General features: G+C 36.1%; 1 protein-coding gene across 1 annotated transcript; it reads left to right on the plus strand.

Moving 5' to 3' along the window:
* Nucleotides 1-8,372: 8,372 nt before the first annotated feature.
* LOC109174919 (protein FAR1-RELATED SEQUENCE 5-like) lies at nucleotides 8,373-12,631 on the plus strand. The gene is made up of 6 exons (XM_019324160.1): nucleotides 8,373-8,424; nucleotides 9,664-9,774; nucleotides 10,062-11,100; nucleotides 11,220-11,763; nucleotides 11,863-12,345; nucleotides 12,461-12,631. The coding sequence occupies exons 1-6, from the start codon at nucleotides 8,373-8,375 to the stop codon at nucleotides 12,629-12,631; spliced, it is 2,400 nt and encodes a 799-aa protein (XP_019179705.1).
* The last annotated feature ends 10,222 nt before the right edge of the window (nucleotides 12,632-22,853 follow it).

Consider the following 22,853-nt stretch of genomic DNA (forward strand, 5'->3'; position numbering starts at 1 on the left):
CCTAGCACTTTTGGAAGGTGGCAAATAAGGTTTTAAGGAGAAGAGTGATCGCTCAACTCGTGCTAAAAACCCTACACCAAATACAAGTCACTCTTCTTTCTTCTCCGATTTTGGGATTATGCTTCTAAGCTAAAATCCTTGTACTACACTTTGTTTTCCTTTGGTTGGAATTATAATCAGGGGATTATAAATTCCATTTTGGTTGATATACATATATCTTTTTCGTAGATATAGATGTATATAACCGTGAGGGTCTGATTTATATATATTTGTGTGTGTATATATATATTTCGGATATATATCGAATAATATTTTGTATACTTTTGTGTGTATATATAAATATTATTTTGCAATATTCAATTGACTTTGGTTCATTATCTCCAACAATCTTAAAACCTTATTTATGTATGAACAAGTCGATGGATTCCAAGAGTATTGGAACCGTGAATGTTGCTTGTGGTGCACATTCAAATGGTCGGAACGGCAACGATGTTGCACATTCTGAGCTGCTAGTGGATGGCAGCAACGTTGGAAATGATGTTTCCATGGGAGTTGCTAAATCACACGATGGTGCTCCGGAGAACATTGGTTCACGAACCGGTAAACCTGTGGCTGGTGGCACACAATTGGTACCTATTGTGTTGCCTACTGGATCGGCTAAAAGCCACGAAGAATCCAATGATGGTGTGATCACTACATAGTCTAAGGACTATTGTAGTTGACCAACGACTTCAACCATAATCAAAGGAAAGGCAAACGGAAGTTTAGGCCTGAAAATGATTATGAAGAAGAAGTGAGCAGCCACTATGAAGCGAACCGTCATCCTGGTGAAAAGGTTGCGGACAATTTCGCTAGTGTTAAAGAATGTAGATGGTTGGACGAGTGAGGTCACAACCAAGGTACCCCCGATGTGCGCTAGGGACCACCCTCCGTGGAGTGGACAATTGAAAAATGGAACAAGGCGCACGGGTTTGAAGGACTACTACGAGATAGGAATAAGGAAATTTGTTTCCAATGTACTTTCATATTTATTTATTTTTTAAATAAATGTTGTAGTATCCTTGTGATACATTTTTACTGTTGAATAAAAATGAATTGTTCCATTGAGTTATTGAATCATAGTACATACGAATTATTTGATGAAATAATGTCAAATGTATGAAATGATTCAATATGGATGCCTAGTGAATCAAATAGCATTATTTGGAAAATGCTAAAATGGCTTAAAGGCAGGAACGAAATGTAACAACAGTGTTACATGTTGAAATCCCGTAAAGAACTTTGGTTCTGGTTCATATAGAACGATAAGGATTTCAAGGATCAATTTGTCAAAAATTGGGGTAACTATATAATCGTGAGCGTCACAGCTCAAGTGTTGAATATTTTAAATAATATTTTGAGAACGATTATATGAGTTTGATTCAACTAGTCGGAATTTTGGTTGATTTGATAATGTTAATTATGTTAAAATTAACTTGATCAAAAATCCAAATTATACTAGTATGAAATGTAATTTGAGACAAATTGTTGGGGCATCAAAATTAAGCTTGAGCTTAACGAAAAATGCTAATTGAATTTATCTTTGTTGAAGTGCTAATTGTAGTACTAAATAGCACTAGACGTCCAAAATGTTGAATTAGCACTGTGTAAGGGGCTAATTAAATTTAGCGTTGTAAAGTGCGTTGTGACTAACACTTAAGGAGGTTTGGCTAATTGTGTAATTAGCTAATAATCTTAGTGCTAGGTAGCACTGAAATTATAAATTAAGCAACCGAATGTTGCTGTGAGTTTATAATTTAAAGCAATAGAGATTGCTTTGGAATCGGTGCGTTAGTTTGGTAGCATGATTCGTGCTTCATTCCTAAGCACTGATTCATGGTTCAATTTCGGAAGCATTGATTCGAGGTTTTGGCTTTGGTCAATCCTGAATGGATTCGTAGGGCTAATTTGTTAGCACCTACGAGATGTGTTAACGTGTAACACATGTTTATTCTTTATAATAATTAAGAGAAAATCAAATTAATCGTGGATTAATGCGGTTACGAACAATCGATGTGGTGAATATGAAACACCTATTGGTGATTTCTGCGCAAGCTTTGGTATCGTACTCGAGCGTACGACACGGTATTCACCTCAATCGAACGTTGTTGCCGAACATAAATATCAAGACATTGATAAGTTCGGAGCTACCTCAAAGTATGTGGGGTGAGACAATACTTTGGACAAGTAAGTACCTTTTAAATAAGGTTACCCGCATGAAACTCGATAAGGCTTCTTATGGGTTGTGGGTACAGAGGAAGTTTTCTTACTAATGCCTGAAATGTGGGGGTGTCTTACCAAAGATGTTTTGGTTCTTAGTACACGAGTCCTATAGTTTGGATGTACATAAGAACACGGTAAATTGAATCAAGAAATTCATCGTTCTTTGAAGATGTATTTCTGTGATTGTTCAATAAAATGAACTAGCACATTGAAATGAACGTTCAACGTAGCTATGGTTGAAGGGTATGAAAGAGAACCCGAGCTCAAAGCTAGACGTAGCAAGAGAGCTAGGATTGAAAAATCCTTTGGTCCATATTTTCTGACGTACATGTTGAAATGTGATGCGCATATCTTAACTTGTTTACCAGAAAATAAAATGGATTTTCTGACATGGTTGTTAGAAAATGAGTCTCGAACATATGTAGAAGTTGTGACTTCTACAGATGGACCAACACGAGAGAGGCTACCGAGAATGAAATAGATTCTATCTTAGAAAATCATACTTGGAACTGGTTGTTCTTCCTCCAGGTTGTAAAATCTTTGGATCCTAAGTGGATCACTAGTCAGAAGATAAAACCGGTTGGTTATATTGAAGTAAAATGGCCGGGCTTGTAATTGTAGATTACATGCAACGCGAGTGCCACAGCTACTTCGATACATATTCTCTTATGACGGGAATGAAATCCATTAAGGATGATACTTGCCATAGCCGTTTAGCGAGACTTGGAAGTTCATCGAAATGGATGTATCACTTTCTTATTAGACATGGAACGACCTAAGGGTTTGTGGTTCCACGCTGTGAAAAGAAAATGTGTAATTGGTAAGATCATTGTATGGTTCGAAACAAGTGCCTTAGTATTTGGCACGTAGGTTTGATCATACAATGATGACTAACGAGTTTAGTATAAATAAAAGTGACAAGTGGGTCTACGTAATGTCTACAATAGACGGTGATATCACTGTTTGTTTATACACGATAAATTCAACGTGAGTGGTAACGATCAAATGATCAAATCTACCAGGATCATGTTAAATTTAAGATTTGACATGAGAAATGTGAGTTTGGCAGATTTAATCTTCGAGATTGAAAACGTGAGAAGACCGTACGGTCTCGTGTTAAGCCAATCTCATTGTGTTGATTGAATCCTTGCAAAGGATGTTAATCAAGTGACCTGGACACCGTTAGATACTAATGTACAACTAGTCAATAATCACGAAGATTGTACTTCTCATGGATTATTGGTAGTTTAATTGTATCTAATGGGTTGTACTAGGCCGGATATTGCCTTGCGGTTAACGAACTCGGTAGACATACGAGTAACCCTAGTGATACGCACTAGAAGACAATAGTGAAAGTTATGAGATACTTAAGGTATATGCTCGTGACGTTGGACTGCACTACGTGGGATATCTAGCTATGCTTGGAAAGTATAGTACAGGATATCAAAGGACGCTAAGTCCATTAAAGGCTACGTGTTTACGTAGGCCAATGCAGTTGGTTGTATAGAAATTCTCAAAACGATTTGTGATAGCTAACATCCATGATAGAATCTAAGCTAAGAGCCTTAGACTTGTGTTGCAAGCGAGTAGGCCGAATGGCTATGCCATTTTTCAGGAATGTTCCTAGAAGTAAACTCGTACCTCCAATTTGTGTGTGTTGCGATAGTCAAGCCAAAATTGGTTAAGTACAGAGTTAGATGTGGAATGGTAAGTCTAGACTTATAAGTCGTAGACATAATACCATTAAATAATTTCTCACAACTGGATTATCTCTATTGACTACGTGACGTCAAAAGATAACGTAGCGGCCTCTAACTTGCTAACCCGAGGGTAAGCAAATGGTTGTGGAGAATTTGGAACGAGGAATGGGTCTAAAGCCCTTGGACTAAAAGTTCTATAGTGGATACCCAACCTAGCTAGCACCTAGGTTCAATGGGACAACTAAATTATAGAACGGAGCGTGTCACTGTGGGGTCTCGGACTCCCTGCCACTCCTCGTTAGAAACAGTGACTCCTGCACGAGGCTAGCACGTTGATGCACTGTGGAGGTCTCGGACTCTCCGCAAGCATTGGTATCGTACTCGAGCGTACGACACGATATTCACCTCATTCGAACGGTGTTGCCGAACATAAAAATAAAGATGTTGATTAGTTAGGATTTACCTCAAAATATGTGGGGTAAAGTAAGTTTGACAAGCAATTACCTTTTAATAAGGTTCCACACAAGATTTCATCCATATTGATTGAGTGTGAAGTTGGGAAAGGGGTTTCGATCGGGCAAGAACAAAATGGAGGAACCATGATCTGGGCTATTGCTTTTCTTCAAATCACTAATTTTTGGTAAAGCTGGTTTCTTTCTTCAAACTGAGCATCATCATCATCATCATCAATTCATCACCATCCCGTTGTTGATAGCTATTCCTGTAGACTGAAATATCTTGATCTTGTTGCTCTTGTGATTCTGATTTGCTTTTTGTTTCCTCATATTTGGTTTAGTTCCCATGGCTTTTTGTGAGAATTGGACACTGTTATAAAAAAATATAAGTCAATTAAAAATAAAAATAGATTAAAAATTAAATCAAAAAATTTAAGCCACGTGATTTGATTTATACTTTATACTTTATAGTGTGTTTATGTTGGAATACATTGGATTTGTTGGAATACTGTAATGGGTTGGTTTTGGTTTTTACTTCAGTTGTCATGTGACATAAACATGTTTTAATGTTAAGGCAACCGAATAAACCTTAAAGATGGCCTATCATCCATGATGGTTAGTTTGTCTCTAAGGAGGCATAAAGCTGTTAACTGCTTCCATAGAAGATTTTTAGTCTTTTATATTATGGTTATGGGTCTCCATGTTTATCACCACCGAGATTTTTTTGCAAGCTTTTCTCATGTTCATCCACTACTTTACAATTATATATATGCTTAACCTAACCTAACGTGTTTATTATGGTTATGGGTCTCCATGTTTATCACCGTTGGAATTATTTTTGTTACACGTTTAAAGATGCTGATGTGGAGTACCGATGAAGAAATATACTTGTTTACTACCTAAATTCTGTATTTATGTATACTTTTATTTTATCACATAACAATTCCTCAAATTTATATATTATCATTAAAAAATTAGAATACATTAATTTATCGTTGGACATGTCGTTTCGCGCAAAGCGCGTGCCTGTGACTAGTATATATATATATATATATATATATATATATATATATATATATATATATATATATATATATATATATATATATAGGGGTACGCTCTCATGCGAAAGGTCGCCCAGGAGATGAATGAGAACCATTCAGCGCCGTCCACATGTCCAGATGAATGAATTAGATGTAATTTTAAAAAAACAATGTGGTGACATTTTCGTAAATAACTTAAACTTTGGTGCATGTAAATGTGTTATAAATGCAAGTAGCGGGTGCACCTTTGCAAGTAAAAAGTGCAGGTAAAATCTCTTACAAGTGCACCTACTTTCACTTACAAGTGCTTGTAATTTTACCTTGTTAACAATCATGCACCTAGGTGCAACTATTTATAACTATGTGTGCACCTAGTTATAACATTAGGTGCACTTAGTTTTGATACTCAGTGTAAATCTGTTGTTAACCTGCTAAAAATACTAATTGTAGTTTTCCAGGTTCATGGATGAATTTGGAGCTTATTCGAATTTGATGGTTTAATTGCTAACCCCAAATAGTTCAATGGCCTATTTGTACATTTTCCGTAAAATGTATTACAAGTGCAGGTAAAATGCATCATCGTCATCGTCATCGTCATCGTCATCGTCATCGTCATCGTCATCGTCATCATCATCATCATCATCATCATCATCATCATCATCATCATCATCATCATCATCATCATCATCTTACTAAGATTTGATCATCTTCCTGAATGCCATGTTTTATATTTTATTATTATTATTTATATATTTACTGTGACACCCCGAAATCCAAATTCAATTAAGGGACTAATTGAGTAATTAATCCTATTTCAGTTGGTGAATTAATTCCTAAAATCCTGAAAATTCAATAGTCGGGGACTAGTAATTGACTAGTCAACCCCATAGTCAAAGTTGTACCTTAAGCTTTGTAAGGAGTTCCCTTGTTCCCTTGCACTTCCTTAAGTTAGTAAGGGTATTCTTGACCTTTCACTTGGTGTTAGTATTGTAACCTAACCTAGTAGACCACCTTCATTCTTTCCTTACACTTTCTAAAAATCTAGCTCCACCTTCTCTCTAAAAAGGTAGATAGCTTATCTTCTAAGCCAAGTTGGAGCCTTGCCAAAATTTCAAGAGTTGCTTCCAAGATTCAACCTTTCATATATTTGGGCATCTATGAGGGTAAGATCTAAGTTCATCTTGTGTTTTTAGTATTATCTAAGGTGTCTTTTCTTAAAGATAGGATCTTTATAATCTTTTGGTATGTTCTTGAAGTGGGTTTGGAAGGTGAGCCTTGTGAGGAGCTTGCTGAGGTGTTAAATGAAGTCTTTAGTCTACAAGAGGTAAACCATGCTCTACAAAATCTATTTTGCTTACCTATATGAATATTTCTTGGATTCTACATGTGTTTTGCTATGAAATGTGAGTGTTTATGCATTGTCTTGTGAAAATGCATATCTAGAGCTTGTGTTTAGGGTTCTTGTATGCCATTGCTTGGCTATTCCTTTGATTCAAGTCATTTTGTTGTATTGGGTGAGATTTGGCATGTTTTGGACTTGAATTTGAGCTTGGAGTTGAAAATCCCCTAAGGGATTATTTGTGCAGGTATACGTACCCACGGGCGGAACGACGGGTAGAGCTCCAACCCGCCGCCCACCTGCGGGGAACATATGGCCGGTGGGTAGTGTACCCGCGGGCGGAACCACGGGTGGGAGCCTACCCGTGGGTCCACCCGCGGGGAACACTTTGGTGTTGGATCGGGATTTGTTCCCTGTGATTCTTTTGACTCGGTATTTGGTCTTTTGACTTCACGTTGTTCTTTTGTGAAACTATTTGAGTGTCTTCTTGATGTTTCGTATGTCTAGAACTATATGGTAGGAATCCATTTAGGTTTTGGTGTCTTGAATCGTGCTAAGTGTTCAACATTGTGTTTCGTTGAACCGTGATGAGTCTTGTGTGTTCTTCGGAACTACTTTTGGTTTACCCGTTTGATAAGCATGCTAGTTTGGTGTTTAAATGCTAGCGTGTGTGTTGTTTGTACCTTCTTATGGGTTAATGATAACTTGTGTTATTCATCGTTGTTGTTGTTGGACTGTGATAACTTGAGTATGGTTTCATATCTTCGTTGTGATCCGTTGATTGATTCCTGTTGAGGTGTGATGTGTGTGTGGCTTTACCTGGATTGCACGATTAGTGGTATGGGACACTAGTCACCAAGGTATTGCAGTGGTCCTCGTGGTGGCCATGACGTGATTATGGAGTTGTGACCTTTGTGTAAGGTTCACGTGATTCTTGGGTGGCATGTGTTGCCCTGTGTGAAATCGGTACCCTCGTGTACTATGAAATCGGTGGATCTGTTGGAGAGGGGACGACGGTCCTCGGAGGGAAAAGGTTGGACTTGGTGTACAGGGGTCCTGGAGGTAAAGGTTGGAACTAGATATAAGGTTGGAGGTAGCCATAAGGTTGGAACCGGGCATAAGGAAGGCATATCAACTCGTGATGGGTGATGTCACGAGGGCTTGTGTAGCCGTTATTGTGAGTTCTCTTCTTGTGACGTGTGTAGTCACAAAGGCATGTGTTGCCTAGGCATGTGTTGTCGTTGGTCTTGTCTTTATCCTTTTGAGTTGTTGTTGTCCTTGTGGTCTTGGGATGTGTACCCGTGTTCTTGTTGAGGGTGTTAAGTCTTGTGTTGACTATTACTCTTGGTTTTGTACTTATATATATGTATTCTGTTTCGAAAATAGCTTTACAACTTATATCTTACCTATGTATGTTATTTCACATGTATTGGTGGGTTACCAGCATTATTCGCTGACCGGGCGTCGTCCCATGTTTATTGTATTCTTTCAGGTGATGTCTAGACGAGTGCGCGGTCTAGTGCTTGCTAGTATAGCTTCTCCCTTTCGTTTTGTGGCCTGTGTGCCAGCTTAGATGTGGAACAATGAGACATTTGGTTTAGATTTAAACATTGCAGATGTTGCCTGTACGTTCATCTCTTTGACGAACGTGGCATAGCACCCCGTATTCTAATTTATTTATATACATCTATCTTTCAGTCTTTCGCTGTATTGTTGTTTGGTTTAGTTATCTGCATGTTTAAAGCTTTAAAATAGCATGTTTTTAGGGGGTGTTACATTTACAAACTAACATATATGAATACAATACCCATAAAACACGGCACAAGTAACTTGTAATAAAATATTAAGCCATCTTCATTTCATTAAACCGCAGATAAATGAATAGATACACTAAAACGATGGTGAAACAAGCAAGGAATTGGCTAGTGCTCGCATCTACGGCATCAAAAAAATACTCGCTGTAATTCAGTACATTTTTCTGTACAAAAATTCAATTCAATTTAATTTGCTATATCATCTTATATGTTACAGGATGTATGTATACATATATAATTAGGATATTAGTTATATGTTATGTATGTATGTATATATATATATATATATATATATATATAGAAAAGCGCTCAAATGTGGCAGTGTAATTAGGTGTGGCAGTGTGGTTATATTTGAACCATTGGATCAAGGCAATCTAACGGGAGAGGCTTATTTTTTTAAACAAGGAAGATTTGTTCGCGTTTTGGTAAGTGGGGGTAGTTATGTAATTTTGTTTACATGGTTACGTGAATGTATATAAGGTAATTTGTATTCTGTTCTGTTATATATATTTAAACTCAGAGAGAATCGGCAACTTGGTGAAGAGAAGATCAAGATAGCGATCACGGTCGCGATCGCAATTTCGGGAAGATCACGGTCGCGATCGCATCGCAAGTGGGAGAAGGTCGCCGGAGATCAGTTGATAGGGCAATTTGAGTATACCGGGCAGTTTGAGATATCGCAATAAGGGATTTTTTGTGCGATGGAGAATACTATGTGTTAATTTATTGACGTTTGTAGTTTTATTTTGATCATAATAATATGCGTTTGTAATGTCATGGATGTTTTATATCGGTTTTATCTGGATTGATATTTTTTCTTGGGGGTGAGATAAGTCCCTGTTGTTGTACGACGTTGTATGTTACTGTGTGATTACAGTGCGAAATTTGAATCGTCGTGGTGCATATTAAGGTAGTATAGTGTTGTGTGTGTTTTGTAGGTATCAGATGTTATGCATGAGTTATTTAGTGCATTAATATATATATATATATATATATATATATAGTGTGCAGCTGTTAATTTGGACTCTGTTGGGCTTGTTTGTGTTAAAGGTACGTCCATTGATGTTGTTGTAGAAGGCAGTGGTGGTGTCTGCAATACAGGGCATTCCAATGATGATGGGCTGGATCGCAGTGGCGGTGTTTGTGATGAAGGTTATCATGGTATGTGTTGATTTATTTGATGTTTGTAGTTTTAATTTGTTCATAATAATATGCGTTTGTTATGTAATGGATGTTTTTATATCGTTTTTTTATCTGGTTTGATATTTTTCTGGTGGTGAGATAAGTCACTGTTGTTGTTACGATGTTGTGTGTTATTGTCTGAATATAGTGTGAAAGTTGCATCTTCGTGGTGCATATTAAGTTAGTATAGTATTGTATGTGTTTTGTAGTTACTAGATGTCATGCATTGGTTATTTAGTGTGTTATTATATATACATGGTGTGCAGCTATTAATTTGGACCCGGTGGGTTTCATTTGTGATAAAGATACGTCAATTGATGCTGGTGTAGAAGGCAGTGGTGGTGTCTGCAATACAGAGCATTCCACTGATGGTGATCATATTGATGGTTGTGTAGAAGGAAGTGGGGGTCAGTGTGATGAAGGGAATTCAACCGATATTGCTGTAGAGACTAGTGGTCAGGGCGCCAGTGAACACTGTTTGACTGACGTTGAGGCAGAAGACAATGCATTTGTTTTGGAAATGTCTCCTGGGTTGACTAAGTATTGGCGTCTAGTTTGCAGTGATAGTTTGAAGCCTGTTGTGGGGCAAACGTTTGATTCCTTGGATTGTGCTATTGTTTTTTATAAACGGTATGCTGGGTATGTTGGTTTTGATTGTAGACAGGGTACAATTCGGAGGAGGAGGGATGGTGTTGTGGTGGAGAGACAGGTATTCTGTAGTCGAGAGGGGTTTAAAAAGAGTATTTATAGTACGCAATCTACGTGTGTTGGTGATGGTAAGCCCATTGTTGTGAAGAGACGGAGGGTGATAAATAGGGTTGGGTGCAAGGCTAAAGTGGTGTTTAAGCGTAAGTCTAATGGACTATTTGTTGTGCATTTTTTGGAGGAACGACACACTCATGTGATGTGTTCAATCATTGCTAAGAAGTTTTTAAAGGAGAATCGTAGTCTTGATGCTGGCCATCAAATGTTCATTGCAAGTTGTGTTCGGGCAAATATTGGGTATGTTCGGTCCTATAAGCTGTTTAAGGAGATTGTTGGTGAGTATTCCAATGTTGGTGCTACTAGGGTGGATTTTAAGAATTTCAAGCGTGATTTGATGGCATACATATTGAATGGTGATGCTCAACTATTCATAGATACGCTTTTTAAAAGGCGTGAATTGTGCGAGGCTTTTGAGTTTGAATATGATGTTGATGACGTTGATCAGCTTACAAGGGTTTTTTGGGCAGATGCAGTATCAAGGAAGAATTTTGCATTGTTTGGTGATGCTGTTTTATTCGATGCTACATACCGATCTAACAGGTTAGTAATTTATAGTTATTGTGTATTCTGTATAATAGTATGGTGCATATTTTTATTTCATATAGTGTGTTTTGTTATATTTAATGTATTCAGTAGTTGTTGGGTTGTGCATTCTGTAGGTATAAATTGGTGTTTGTCCTATTTACTGGAATCAATAACCATAAGAGATCCATCACATTTGGTGCTGGTTTACTTACGAGGGAAGACGTAGACTCATATGTTTGGCTTCTGGAGAGATTTAAGAAAACCATGCGTCATGAACCTATTTGCGTCGTTACTGACCAAGATCCAGCTGTTAAGATTGCAGTTGCCCGTGTGTTTGGTACATCAAAACATAGATTCTGCATGTGGCATATAATGTGCAAGGTTGGTGAGAAGGTTGGACCGGTCTTAGCTAAGGACGAGGTGTTTAGGAGGAAGTTGAATGGCATTGTTTGGAACAAATCTATAGATTCCAAAGCGTTTGAGGATTCATGGAGTCGTATCATAGAGGAATATGGTTTGGTTGATAATGGTTGGTTTCGTTACTTGTTCAAGTCTCGTACATTTTGGGCATCTCCATACTTTCATGATGAGTTTATGTCGGGATTTGTTAGGACAACATCTCGATCAGAGTCTCAAAATAGTTTTTTTGGCAGTTTCTCCAATGGTCATTCCAGTTTGGTTTAGTTTTTGGTGTATTTTGATAGTGCTATTAGTGCACAACGACATGCCCAAGCAAAATTGACTGCTGATTCTAAATCATGCTTTCCTGTTTTGAAGACTCCATTGGCGCTGGAGAAACATGCAATGGATGTCTATACCATTTCTGTATTTTATGATGTGCAAGTAGAGATTTGTGAAGGTTGTTTTTCTTGTCGAGTGGTGTCTTTGTGTGAGTGCGATGGTAAGGTGTGCTATGGGATAAAAGATGGTGACAAGAAGGCATGGTGTGTGGAGTTTTTGTTGGCTGACTGTACTGCTATATGTTCATGCAAGATGTTTGAGCGGATGGGGTTGGTGTGTAGGCATATTTTTTTTGTGTTTAAAGATCGCGGACTTGAGAGAATTCCTTCTATGTATTTGGTGTCTCGGTGGACAAAGGCTGCTTGTTTGAAGCCAATTTTTTATATTGATGATACGGTTGTTGATCAATCGGCTAAAGTGGATAATGTTAGGGTGATTACTAATCTAATGTGGTCTGAAATTTATGCTTGCGTGGGATTGGCTGATGGTAATGTAGAACGGTTGGAACAACTAAGACGTGTTATTTGTGAGCAAAGAGAGTTTTTTTATCAAAGATGGGTGTGAGGATGACAATGGGGTAGCTGGTAGCAGCAAAGAAAGTGTGATTAAATCATTTTGTGGTGATGTGTCTCAGGGGTCAACAATGGAGGTTCGTGATCCAATTAAAGTTAAGAACAAGGGCGGCGGGAAGCGGATGAAGAGTGCAAGGGAGAAAGCTGTGAATAAGTGTGTAAAGCAATCAAGGAAATGCCATACTTGTGATGAATATGGTCATAATAGTAGGACGTGCCCATTAAATGGCTAGAGTTGTGTGTTGTTTTCTTAGTTGGTCTGTACTGTGGAATTTGATGTTTTTACAGTTGTGTAGACATTTTATAACACATAGAATCCGGATTTTGTAGACATTGTTGAATTTGTGCGTTTTACAATAGATCACGGTACATGTATTTGGACATGTGCATTTTATAAGAGATAATGGTGCGTTTTCAGATATATCGTGATGCATTTTTAGTGTATATTCTACGCTTTATTCCTGGTGTTGAATATAGTGTATATTTATTTCAGAATGGTGTATTCTGAATCATGTAACATGATTATAATAAATAACATTGATATGTGTTTAGTTGTGTGATCGGTGTATTTTAAAGGTATGCAGGTATTTCATACCAGAGAATCACGTTTTTTGAAATGTGTTTGGTATTGTGCATTTTATAATAGATAGTGGTGCGTTTTCACGCATATCGTGGTGCATATTTATGTATATTCAACCATGCATTCATGGGGTTAAATGTAGTGTATATTACATTCAGAATAGTGTATTCTGAACAATGTCACTTTGATTATAATAAATAACAGTGGTGTGTGTTTTACTTGTGTGATTGGTGTATTTTACAGGTAAGTAGACATTTTATAATACATAAATATTTGTGCATTTTAGAATAGATCATGGTGCGTTTTACTATATCATATGGTGCATTGTTATAGCGCAAAAAGAACACATGTAGATGTCACATTAGATGTCTGGCATCACAAAAAATTACTACTGGTCATCACAAACCACAAAAAAAACCTGTCAAGTCAGAGATATTCACATTGTCTTTCATTCAGATTAACGTCCTACTCAAACCCGGAACTCTGCTGCCTGCTGAATGTTCCTCTGTTTGTGTTCATTTAAGTCTGACATGATTAGGGCAGCCATGTATCGCACTCGTAGCTTGTTCAACTGATCCTTGTTGTCCTTCTGAAGTCCACACTGCCACTGATCTAATGTCTGCCCGCGGAAAGTCTCTAAATGGCGCATGAGAAAGATTCCACAATCCACCTTGTTGTGTGCATCTCTCCAAGGCATTTTCATTATCTTAGATTTCACCTTGTTCACTTTCTCAGCCTTGTATGAGGATTTCATGTCAGACAAGAACCTTGACAAGAATTTTTGCTGCATCAAGTAATACAAATCTGGTCATTTTTTGTTGTAGTTGTGCATTAAACATATGTAATCAGTCAGGGCTTAGTGTGTTACCAAATTTGCAAGCACAGTCCCATACTTGTTTTCTTTCTTCATAGTGACAGAAGAGTTGTCAATAATGTCAAATCTTTCCATTATTGGGCTAATGGAAAGCAGGTAGTAGTGGTTGCATGATATAATTGGAAACAAAAACTGTTATAAAAAAAAGATATGTTTTTTACGGGGGTTAGTATGAATCCAAAGATGGTTAGTAATGCACCACAAATAGATAAACAATAGCATGCACCAAATGTATATTAATATCTTACGTATAGAATGGTGTTCCACCTAACGTCGCCTGCGATGAGTTTGTCTGCAAGGTACTTTGATTTGAATCTTTCAAATCTAACGTCCTCATCTTCTTGTGGGTCCACAACTGTGAACAACTGCAAATTGTAAGGGTATTTTTGTTAGAACTGTAAGCTTGTTAAAGTTGAAGCTAGGTTTATATGTTCAACTCACGGATGTTGATTATGGCTGCCCAAGCATCAATTATAGAGACTGGGATCTGTGAATCTGGCCTCATTGATAGCATATCTTTCCAGTGGATTACCCTTCCTTCATACTTGAATAGTTCTTGGGTCCTATTGAAACAAAATAAATATGTTAGGTATAAAACACAATCAGTCACTTATCATTTAGTATAAACACACCAACAGTTAACATAGTATACACTAATATCACATAGAATAACACATCAATGTGCATAGGATATTTATGCACCAACATCATTATATAATGCACCAAATATATATAAACAGCACACCATTGTTTCTAGAATGTGTTGTGCTTACAGATCTGGATTAGGGTTTTCCAATACCCACTGCCTGATAGCTTCCTCTGTTGCAGTTAATGGTGTGTCAATGTCAAGCACGTATGTGATGGGTCTTCGTGCAATTGGGCTATGCACTCTAGCTGGGCCTTTCCCCTTGTCTGCTGGCTGGGGTGGGGGGGGGGGGTGGACTTGATGCAGGGGCTGGCTGCCCTTGGCATTCTGGTGTGATCTGTAATATTTAAAGGTGAGAGCATCAGTTTTTATAGTGTGTTAATGTTGGATTTATTATAGTTCATTACCTCAGTATTGGTGTCATCCACGCGAGTCTCATGCAAAGCCTGTTTATGTTGGTCAGATAGGGGTTCTTGTTGAGCTGTCTCAGTGCATTCTTGAGGTCTGTCTGCTACTTGATCCTCATCTACACCCAACTGAACTTCAGCAGGCTCATCAGCTTCGTTAACATCCTGGTAGTCACGTGCAATATCACTCACATCTGCCCAGCCTTTGTTTGGTTCATCCTGTGACAATCCCAGGCTGAAAGAGGGTATATCATTTAGGAAATTCCTTTTGTTTACCGCACGTACAATCTCATCAACTGCTTTCAGAAACTCAGGGTCACTCCAGTAGGCGTCTTCTCTTTGGGTAAATGTCAGTTGTCCATCTTCTTGTGCTTTGAATCCTAGCATCTGTCTAGCAGACTCAAAAACTTGCTTGAATGTATGATGTTGAAAAACGGCAACAGGTGCATTTTCAATCAGTCTGGATATTCTCAGTAAACTTGTTGCAATTGTCCTTGTGTTGCTAGTAATCTCATCAACAAACTCCTGCGTATGCACCACAAGGATATAATATAAACACACCAATGTATATCAAAATATGCACTAAATACTCTTAAAAAGCACACCACTAGAGTACATTATATTATTCACACAAACTGATTAAGGTACCTCATTGTAAGATGCTCAACAGTCTATAGGTTTTAAAACAGTAAAAGAGATATAAGGAGTACACCATGAATATGATTCAAGTGGTCTATTTTACCTGTAACACAGTGGGAAGTGGTGCATTAGTTTCAGTAGGCAGTGGTTGGGGTGGAACATCAGATTGTATTAATGGGGGACTTCCTTCTTTGAATGGTGTGCTGTCCAATGGCAAGGCATCATCAAGACGACCATATCCAAAGCCGCCAGATTTTATCTCAGCTTGTTCTCGTTGACGGAGTAGCTTAAATGTCCAGCTCTTCATGGCAGGGAAGCTTCTTGGGACTGTCCTCCGGTAGAGCACCACACGGTCAACATAGAATATCTGCATTTTGCATTTTAGATTATTAATCGATCAGTGGGTAATAAATTAGATGCATCTTGCTGGTAGTATATTTACCATCAGGAAAATAATTGGTCCTCCGTATCTTCCATCAACACTGTCCAGCCATGCCTGCTTGCTGGTGATGAGCGAATTGATGAGTATTCTACACCAATTTAGATTCTTGATGTTGTCAACATTTTGGAAGTTGTCAATGTAGCTTTGGTTGACATAACCATTGACTTGGGGCTCAACCAATACACTCATAACAAGAAGTGCAAAGTGCCTTTTGAACCAAGGGTCAGTAGCTTTTAGTGTCAACATATGCTCAGACATAACGTGGGGGGTGATGTGGCCGTTATTCTTTCGAAGAATTGCTCTCCAGCCAGTCAAGAGTTTAGATACCTCCTTGGATGCCCTCTTCACAATTTCTATGCCTCCCATCGGCAGCCCCATTGTGGCAGCAACATCATGTTCTGTGATGGGGAGTCGTTCACCAGTGGGTAGGTTTAATGTGTTGCTCCTAGCATCATAGTTTTGAACAAGCCAGAGCCCCAACTTCCTTGGCACATTGGTAATATTCAGGTCAAGAAGTCTCCCTAGTCCAATTTCCTCTACACTTTTGCGATGCTCATCAGTTAGATCTGCAATTGGGTTCATTAATTGTGTGGGAAGGGGTCGTATCTTTAGGCCAGTTTCTTTGTCTTCATCATCCAGTACGTCTGCCTCATCATTTGAGCTAGACTCATCTTGATTTTGTTGCTCAGTATCCTCACTTTGCAGCTCATTCTGGATTCTATCAATGAATTCAAGGGCTTGCTGCTTCCTTATATGTTTTGCTGCTGGGGGGTCTTCTAGTTCTAATGCCTTCCTCTTGGTGTCTGCATGACATAAGTTCAATGTTGAAAAATACACCAATATCAAAATAAAACACACAACAATGTTGTTAACTCTATTCAAGTGACGTAGTTCAGAATACACCATTACTTATTGAAATATACACTACAGTCAATAACACAAACACAATTTAAAATACACCAATATCAAAATAAAACACACAACAATGTTGTTTACCCTATTCAAGTGATGACAGTCAGAATACACCAGTAGGTATTGATATATACACTACATTCAACAACACAATCACAATGTAAAATACACCAATATCAAAATAAAACACACAACAATGTTGTTTACCCTATTCAAGTGATAACAGTCAGAATACACCAGTAGGTATTGAAATATACACTACATTCAACAACACAATCACAATGTAAAATACACCAATATCAAAATAAAACACAGAACAATGTTGTTTACCCTATTCAAGTGATGACAGTCAGAATACACCAGTAGGTATTGATATATACACTACATTCAACAACACAATCACAAGGTAAAATACACCAAAATCAAAATTAAACACACAACAATGTTTCTTACTCTATTCAAGTGACGTAGTTCAGAATACACCAGTAGTTAATGAAATATACAATACAGTCAACAACACAAACACAAGGTAAAATACACCATTACACCAGTATTTATTGAAATAAATTATACGATGCCGATGACAATGCACAGAACAAAATGATATGGACGAGTGGAAGCATGTAGGGCACTGTAAATACTCTAATACCTATTTAGTATACACTGATCATAAAAAAAAAAACACAAAAAGGTTTATTCCGAGTCTATAATACAAAATACACTGAGTTCATACCCATGCGCCCCGGTTCCTTGCCTTTTTTCACCATTGTTCGACGTCGTTCGTGGAGTAAAGAGAATACGTTCGCCGGGAGGGGGGGAGAGAAGTGGAGCGGTTCTCTTTGTGTGCTTTGGGATTATGAATCGATATGACTCGATATGACTTGTAGAAGGAGGTCTTACACAGTGTTTGAATAGAATGAAATGACAGTTCTACCCTACCTGCTGAGTTCTAGTTAAATAGGCGCGCCATTTAATTACTAACTTGTCCGTTGGATTGAAATGATCTGATGGTCCTCATTTAACCACACTGCCACACCTAATGTATAGGCCACATGTGATCACTCCTCTCTCTCTCTCTCTCTCTCTCTATATATATATATATATATATATATATATATATATATATATATATATATATATAGGAAAAAGTTCAAATGTGGCGGCACCCTCCCGTGCGGCGATTTTCAGAATACACCTATAGTGTTAACAATATTCATCAATAGTGTAACAGAAACACACAACAATGAAATGATAAAATACACCGAAAAATACACAATACACCTCAAAAATACATCATACAACTCCCTACCACTAATGGTGTATTTCCGAACACGGGTGCTTATAGTCATACCTAATGTGTCTTTGTAGTGCATTTCCTAACGTTGATGGTGTATATTTGCAAAATTATTGGTGCCACCGCACCTGAACTCGACTATATATATATATATATATATATATATATAGAGAGAGAGAGAGAGAGAGAGAGAGAGTGTGTGTGTGTGTCACGGACGTTTTTCCGTGACCGTGCGAAGACCCAAAAGTAGGAGGAAACGGCCAACTGGTTAGCAATGCCATGCGGGTGAAGGGAGGTGTCAATAGCGTTAAGGGTTGTTCTGCCTTAGACGCGAAGGTCTGGCCGAGTTAGGCACGCCGACCCGGTTGAGTTTGGGGAGCCTATCGCTTGTCTTGGACATGACTATGAAGGGGACCTGATGCGATCGAAAGGCACAACTGGTTGGGAGCTGTTGCCGCTTCCCTGATGAGCCCATGGCAGGGCGAAACCAGTGTGGTGCGTATGTGGGTAAGGCTAGTCCGCGGGGCATGAGGGGCCTCGGGACGCCGCACGGGCGCTGTGGGCTGCGCTGATTTTCCCCCCCTGATATATTAAATTGACATTTCTACCCTTAAAATAAACATTTTATTTATTTTTCTTCTCTAACAAATTATTGTGGATACGTAGGGATGACCACGGTTCGATTCGAATTGAACCGGAACCGGACACTATAACAATCGAATTAAAAGTTTCCGGTTATGATTTAGATCCAGAACCCAATATTTGGATTTTAGTTTATTAAAATTATGAATCGAAAAAACTGGATCCTGAACCGTGAACCGGCGGTTCCGGATCCGGTTCGCAATTTTGAACCATCTTTATTTTAAAATTTTATTCTTTATTTTAAAATAGTCTAAATTCAACAATAAATGTATTTTATTTTTTTCAGTTCGGAACATGAACTGGCAGTCCTAGTTCGCGATTTTAATAAACTCTAAATATCGGGTTTCGACCTAAATTTTAATTAGAATATTTCGGTTTGGTTGCTATAGTGTCTGTTTGGTTTGAACCAAATTGTGGTCATAATTTGTTGGAGAAGAAAAATAAATGAAATAGTTATTTTAGGGGTAAATATGTTCATTTAACATTTCAGTGGGAAAAACATCCACTTAAATAATTCAGGGGGAAAAAGTGCTATAAACATATAACTCAGGGAAAAAAAAGTGCCATTTTCCCAAAAATAAAATATATTTAAGCCAACCATATTAACTACTCGGGGGATTTGTTGACAAAGAGAGTATTCAAATCACACAACAAATTGAAGTGGAGAACTACCTCGCAATGTTCTTGTTTGGCAGTGGCAATCATTAGTTAGCGGTTAATGTTAGCGGATTGTGTTAGCAGTTAGCAGATAGCGGATTATATTAACGGGTTTGACCAACAAATTATATTAGGATTATCAGCGGTTGATAAAAAGATATTTGAAAATATTAGCTGTTTAGATTAACATGTAAAATGACCTGAAGGGTATACATATAATAATAATAATAATAATAATAATAATAATAATAATAATAATAATAATAATAATAATAATAATAATAATAATAATAATAATAATAATTTAATAAAAGAAATAAAATTAAAAAATAAAAATAAAACATATGGGGGGCCGAATGTTCGCCTCCCCTTAGTTTTGCCACTTTTTCCACATCGGTGGAAAAAGTGCCATGGGAGCTTTGAGGCTCCTATAAAAGGAGAGCCTCAAGGCTCCAATTTAAAAATTAAGCTTGTCCATCTGTTGATTGGCAAGTAGTGAGTCAGCTAAACTGGCTCTTGTTATTCAAGGAGTCAAAACGGCTCTACAGTAATTATTTATTTATGTTTTTTTAATATCGGGGTGTTTCGAAGAAATCATTCTCTAAAACGCTAAGTGAAAATATTGTAAATTACAGTGTTTGTATTTTCAGTGGTTTGTAACAAATTGTTGCTCTAAACTGTTGAATAACCAAACATTTTCTTTAGCATTTTGATTTTTGGGTTACATCGTATTTACCAACTGTTCAATATCTTTGGGTTACATTATCTTTGGGTTGAACTAAATGAACACTGAGCAAAACACATAAAAGACTGGTACTGTTGATTTATTCATTAATCTGGTATGTGCATTAATTAAATATATTAGAACCCTTTGCAACAAAAATACTTGGTTATTGTTTAAAAAAAAGTTTAGTTACAATTATATTCATATAATATGAGTTACATCTACTTCTACTATACTAATAAGAGCCCAAGAGAGTTAGGCCTATAATGGGTAGAAAAAATGGTGGTCAAATTTTTTAATCAAATGAATGGCTCAGATTGATCAGATTTTAATTTTTCCTTAAGATTTCCTAATTTATCCTTAATGAATGTGATTTTCCGTTAACTTTTCCATTAAATATTATCTTTTCCGTTAATTTATGTTAGTTCACCGATAACTTACTTATTGATTTTAATAAGAATTTAAAGGTCTTAGGTTCGAACCTCATCCCAATCAAAGTTGGCATAATTAGTACTCTATTTTACTCTTATTAAATTAATTAAAATAATAATTTAGTAGCTACAACAAAAAATAATACATATCATTTTTTAATTTAGAATTATGTGTCTACAATGCCTTTATTCAAAAAAAAATTATTAATTATCAATAAATTAAATAAGAGAAATAATTTTATTAGTTATATTGTATTTATTTTTCTCCAATATAAAAATTCTTTATATTCAAATTCATCAATTGATTATATTTGCTACATTGTCCCTACAATGTCTTTATTAAAAAAATAATTCATTATTAATAAATTAATTAAGAGAAATAATTTTATTAGTTATATTGTCTTTATATTTTTCCAATGTAAAAATTCTTTACATTCAAATTCATCAATTGATTATATTCACACATTGTCTATTACCTTTTTTTGTGCACTATTTTTTTTAATTAAATATCAAAGTTATAATACAAAATAATGCTATATATTTATTTACCAAGTATTTTATTAATACCATGAAAAAATTTAAAAAATATAATTAATAAAGCTAATCATATTAATTACTTAGACGATTTGTTGACAAAGAGACTATTCAAATCACACAACAAATTGAAGTGAGAACAACTTCGCAATATCCTTGTTTGACAATCAGCAGTTAGCAGTTAGCGTTAGCGGATTATATTAGCGAATTTGACCAGCGAATTATATCAATGGTTGGTAAAAAGATATTTGAAAAAATTAGTTGTTTAGATTAACATGTAAAATGACCTAAGGGTATGATGATATAATAATAATAATAATAATAATAATAATAATAATAATAATAATAATAATAATAATAATAATAATAATAATAATAATAATAATAATAATAATAATAACAATAGTAATAATAATAATAATTGTTTTAAAAAATAAAAAATATAATTAAGTCAATCATATTAACTACTTGGAAGATTTATTGACAAAAAGAGTATTCAAATCACACAACAAATTGAAGTGGGAAACTATCTCGCAATGTCCTTCTTTGGCAATCAGTAGTTACCTCTTCAATATTAGTATATACGGAGTATTTAATAATTTATGCCCTAATTTTTATTTTCTCTCACTTATGTCCTATATTTGGTTTCAACCATACCTATACAATTATTTTATTGACAACTATAATCAATCTTGACTATATTATCTTGCATTTGTAAACTTAGAATTGCCTATTTAAATACACAAATTTAACATTCAATTATCTATGCATGAACAATTCCAATATAATCTTGCATTGATATACTTTAAAATACTTATTTAAAAAAATATTGGGCATTATCTCAATCGCGCAATGCGCGTAAAAAAAACTAGTATTTAAATAAACGAATTCGATATTAAATTACTTATGTATGAACTTCTCATATATAATTTGGCATTGATATACTTTCAAATATTTATTTAATTATAAACATGGGGCATTAATCATTCACGCAATGCGCGTGTAAAACTAGTAATAATAATAATAATAATAATAATAATAATAATAATAATAATAATAATAATAATAATAATAATAATAATAATAATAATAAATAATAATAATAATAAAATATAAAACATGACATTCAGGAAGATGGTTAAATGGTTAGTAGGATAATAATAATAATAAAATATAAAATAAAATATACACGTGGCATCCAAATCAGCATAAACCTGTTGTTAACCTGCTAAAAATGTTAATTGCTCTTTTTTTCCTGGCTCATGAATGAATTTGGAACTTATTCGAGTTTGGTGGTTTAATTGTTATCCCTCAAATAGTTCAATGGCCTATTTGTACATTTTCTCTACATTTTATATGCATTGAGGTGCACTATATGAAACTGCTACTTGCACTTGTAATATATTTTACTTGCACGTTGATGTTCAATTATTTACGAAAATATCACTGCATTTTTTATAAAAAAAAAATCAATGTTTCTCATCCTTTAGATCTGGACATGTGGACGGCGCTGAATGGTTCTCACTTCTCTCCTGTGCGAGCAGTTCGCACCTGAACGCGATCATATATATATATATATATATATATATATATATATATATATATATATATATATATATATATATATATATAGAAAACTGTTCAGATGTGCATTCTCATTATCATGTGCATTT

Source organism: Ipomoea nil, unplaced genomic scaffold (genome assembly GCF_001879475.1).
Source record: "Ipomoea nil cultivar Tokyo-kokei standard unplaced genomic scaffold, Asagao_1.1 scaffold0672, whole genome shotgun sequence".
Taxonomy (NCBI): domain Eukaryota; kingdom Viridiplantae; phylum Streptophyta; class Magnoliopsida; order Solanales; family Convolvulaceae; genus Ipomoea; species Ipomoea nil.

What these genes read in the sequence shown, in the direction of transcription:
- LOC109174919 (XM_019324160.1), top strand. Translation starts at nt 8,373, where the DNA reads ATGTGGAACAATGAGACATTTGGTTTAGATTTAAACATTGCAGATGTT. An exon ending in TTGTGATGAAGGTTATCATG is followed by an intron (nt 9,775 to 10,061) that starts GTATGTGTTGAT and finishes CATGGTGTGCAG; the next exon opens with CTATTAATTTGGACCCGGTG. An exon ending in GGTTGGAACAACTAAGACGT is followed by an intron (nt 12,346 to 12,460) that starts GTTATTTGTGAG and finishes GATGTGTCTCAG; the next exon opens with GGGTCAACAATGGAGGTTCG.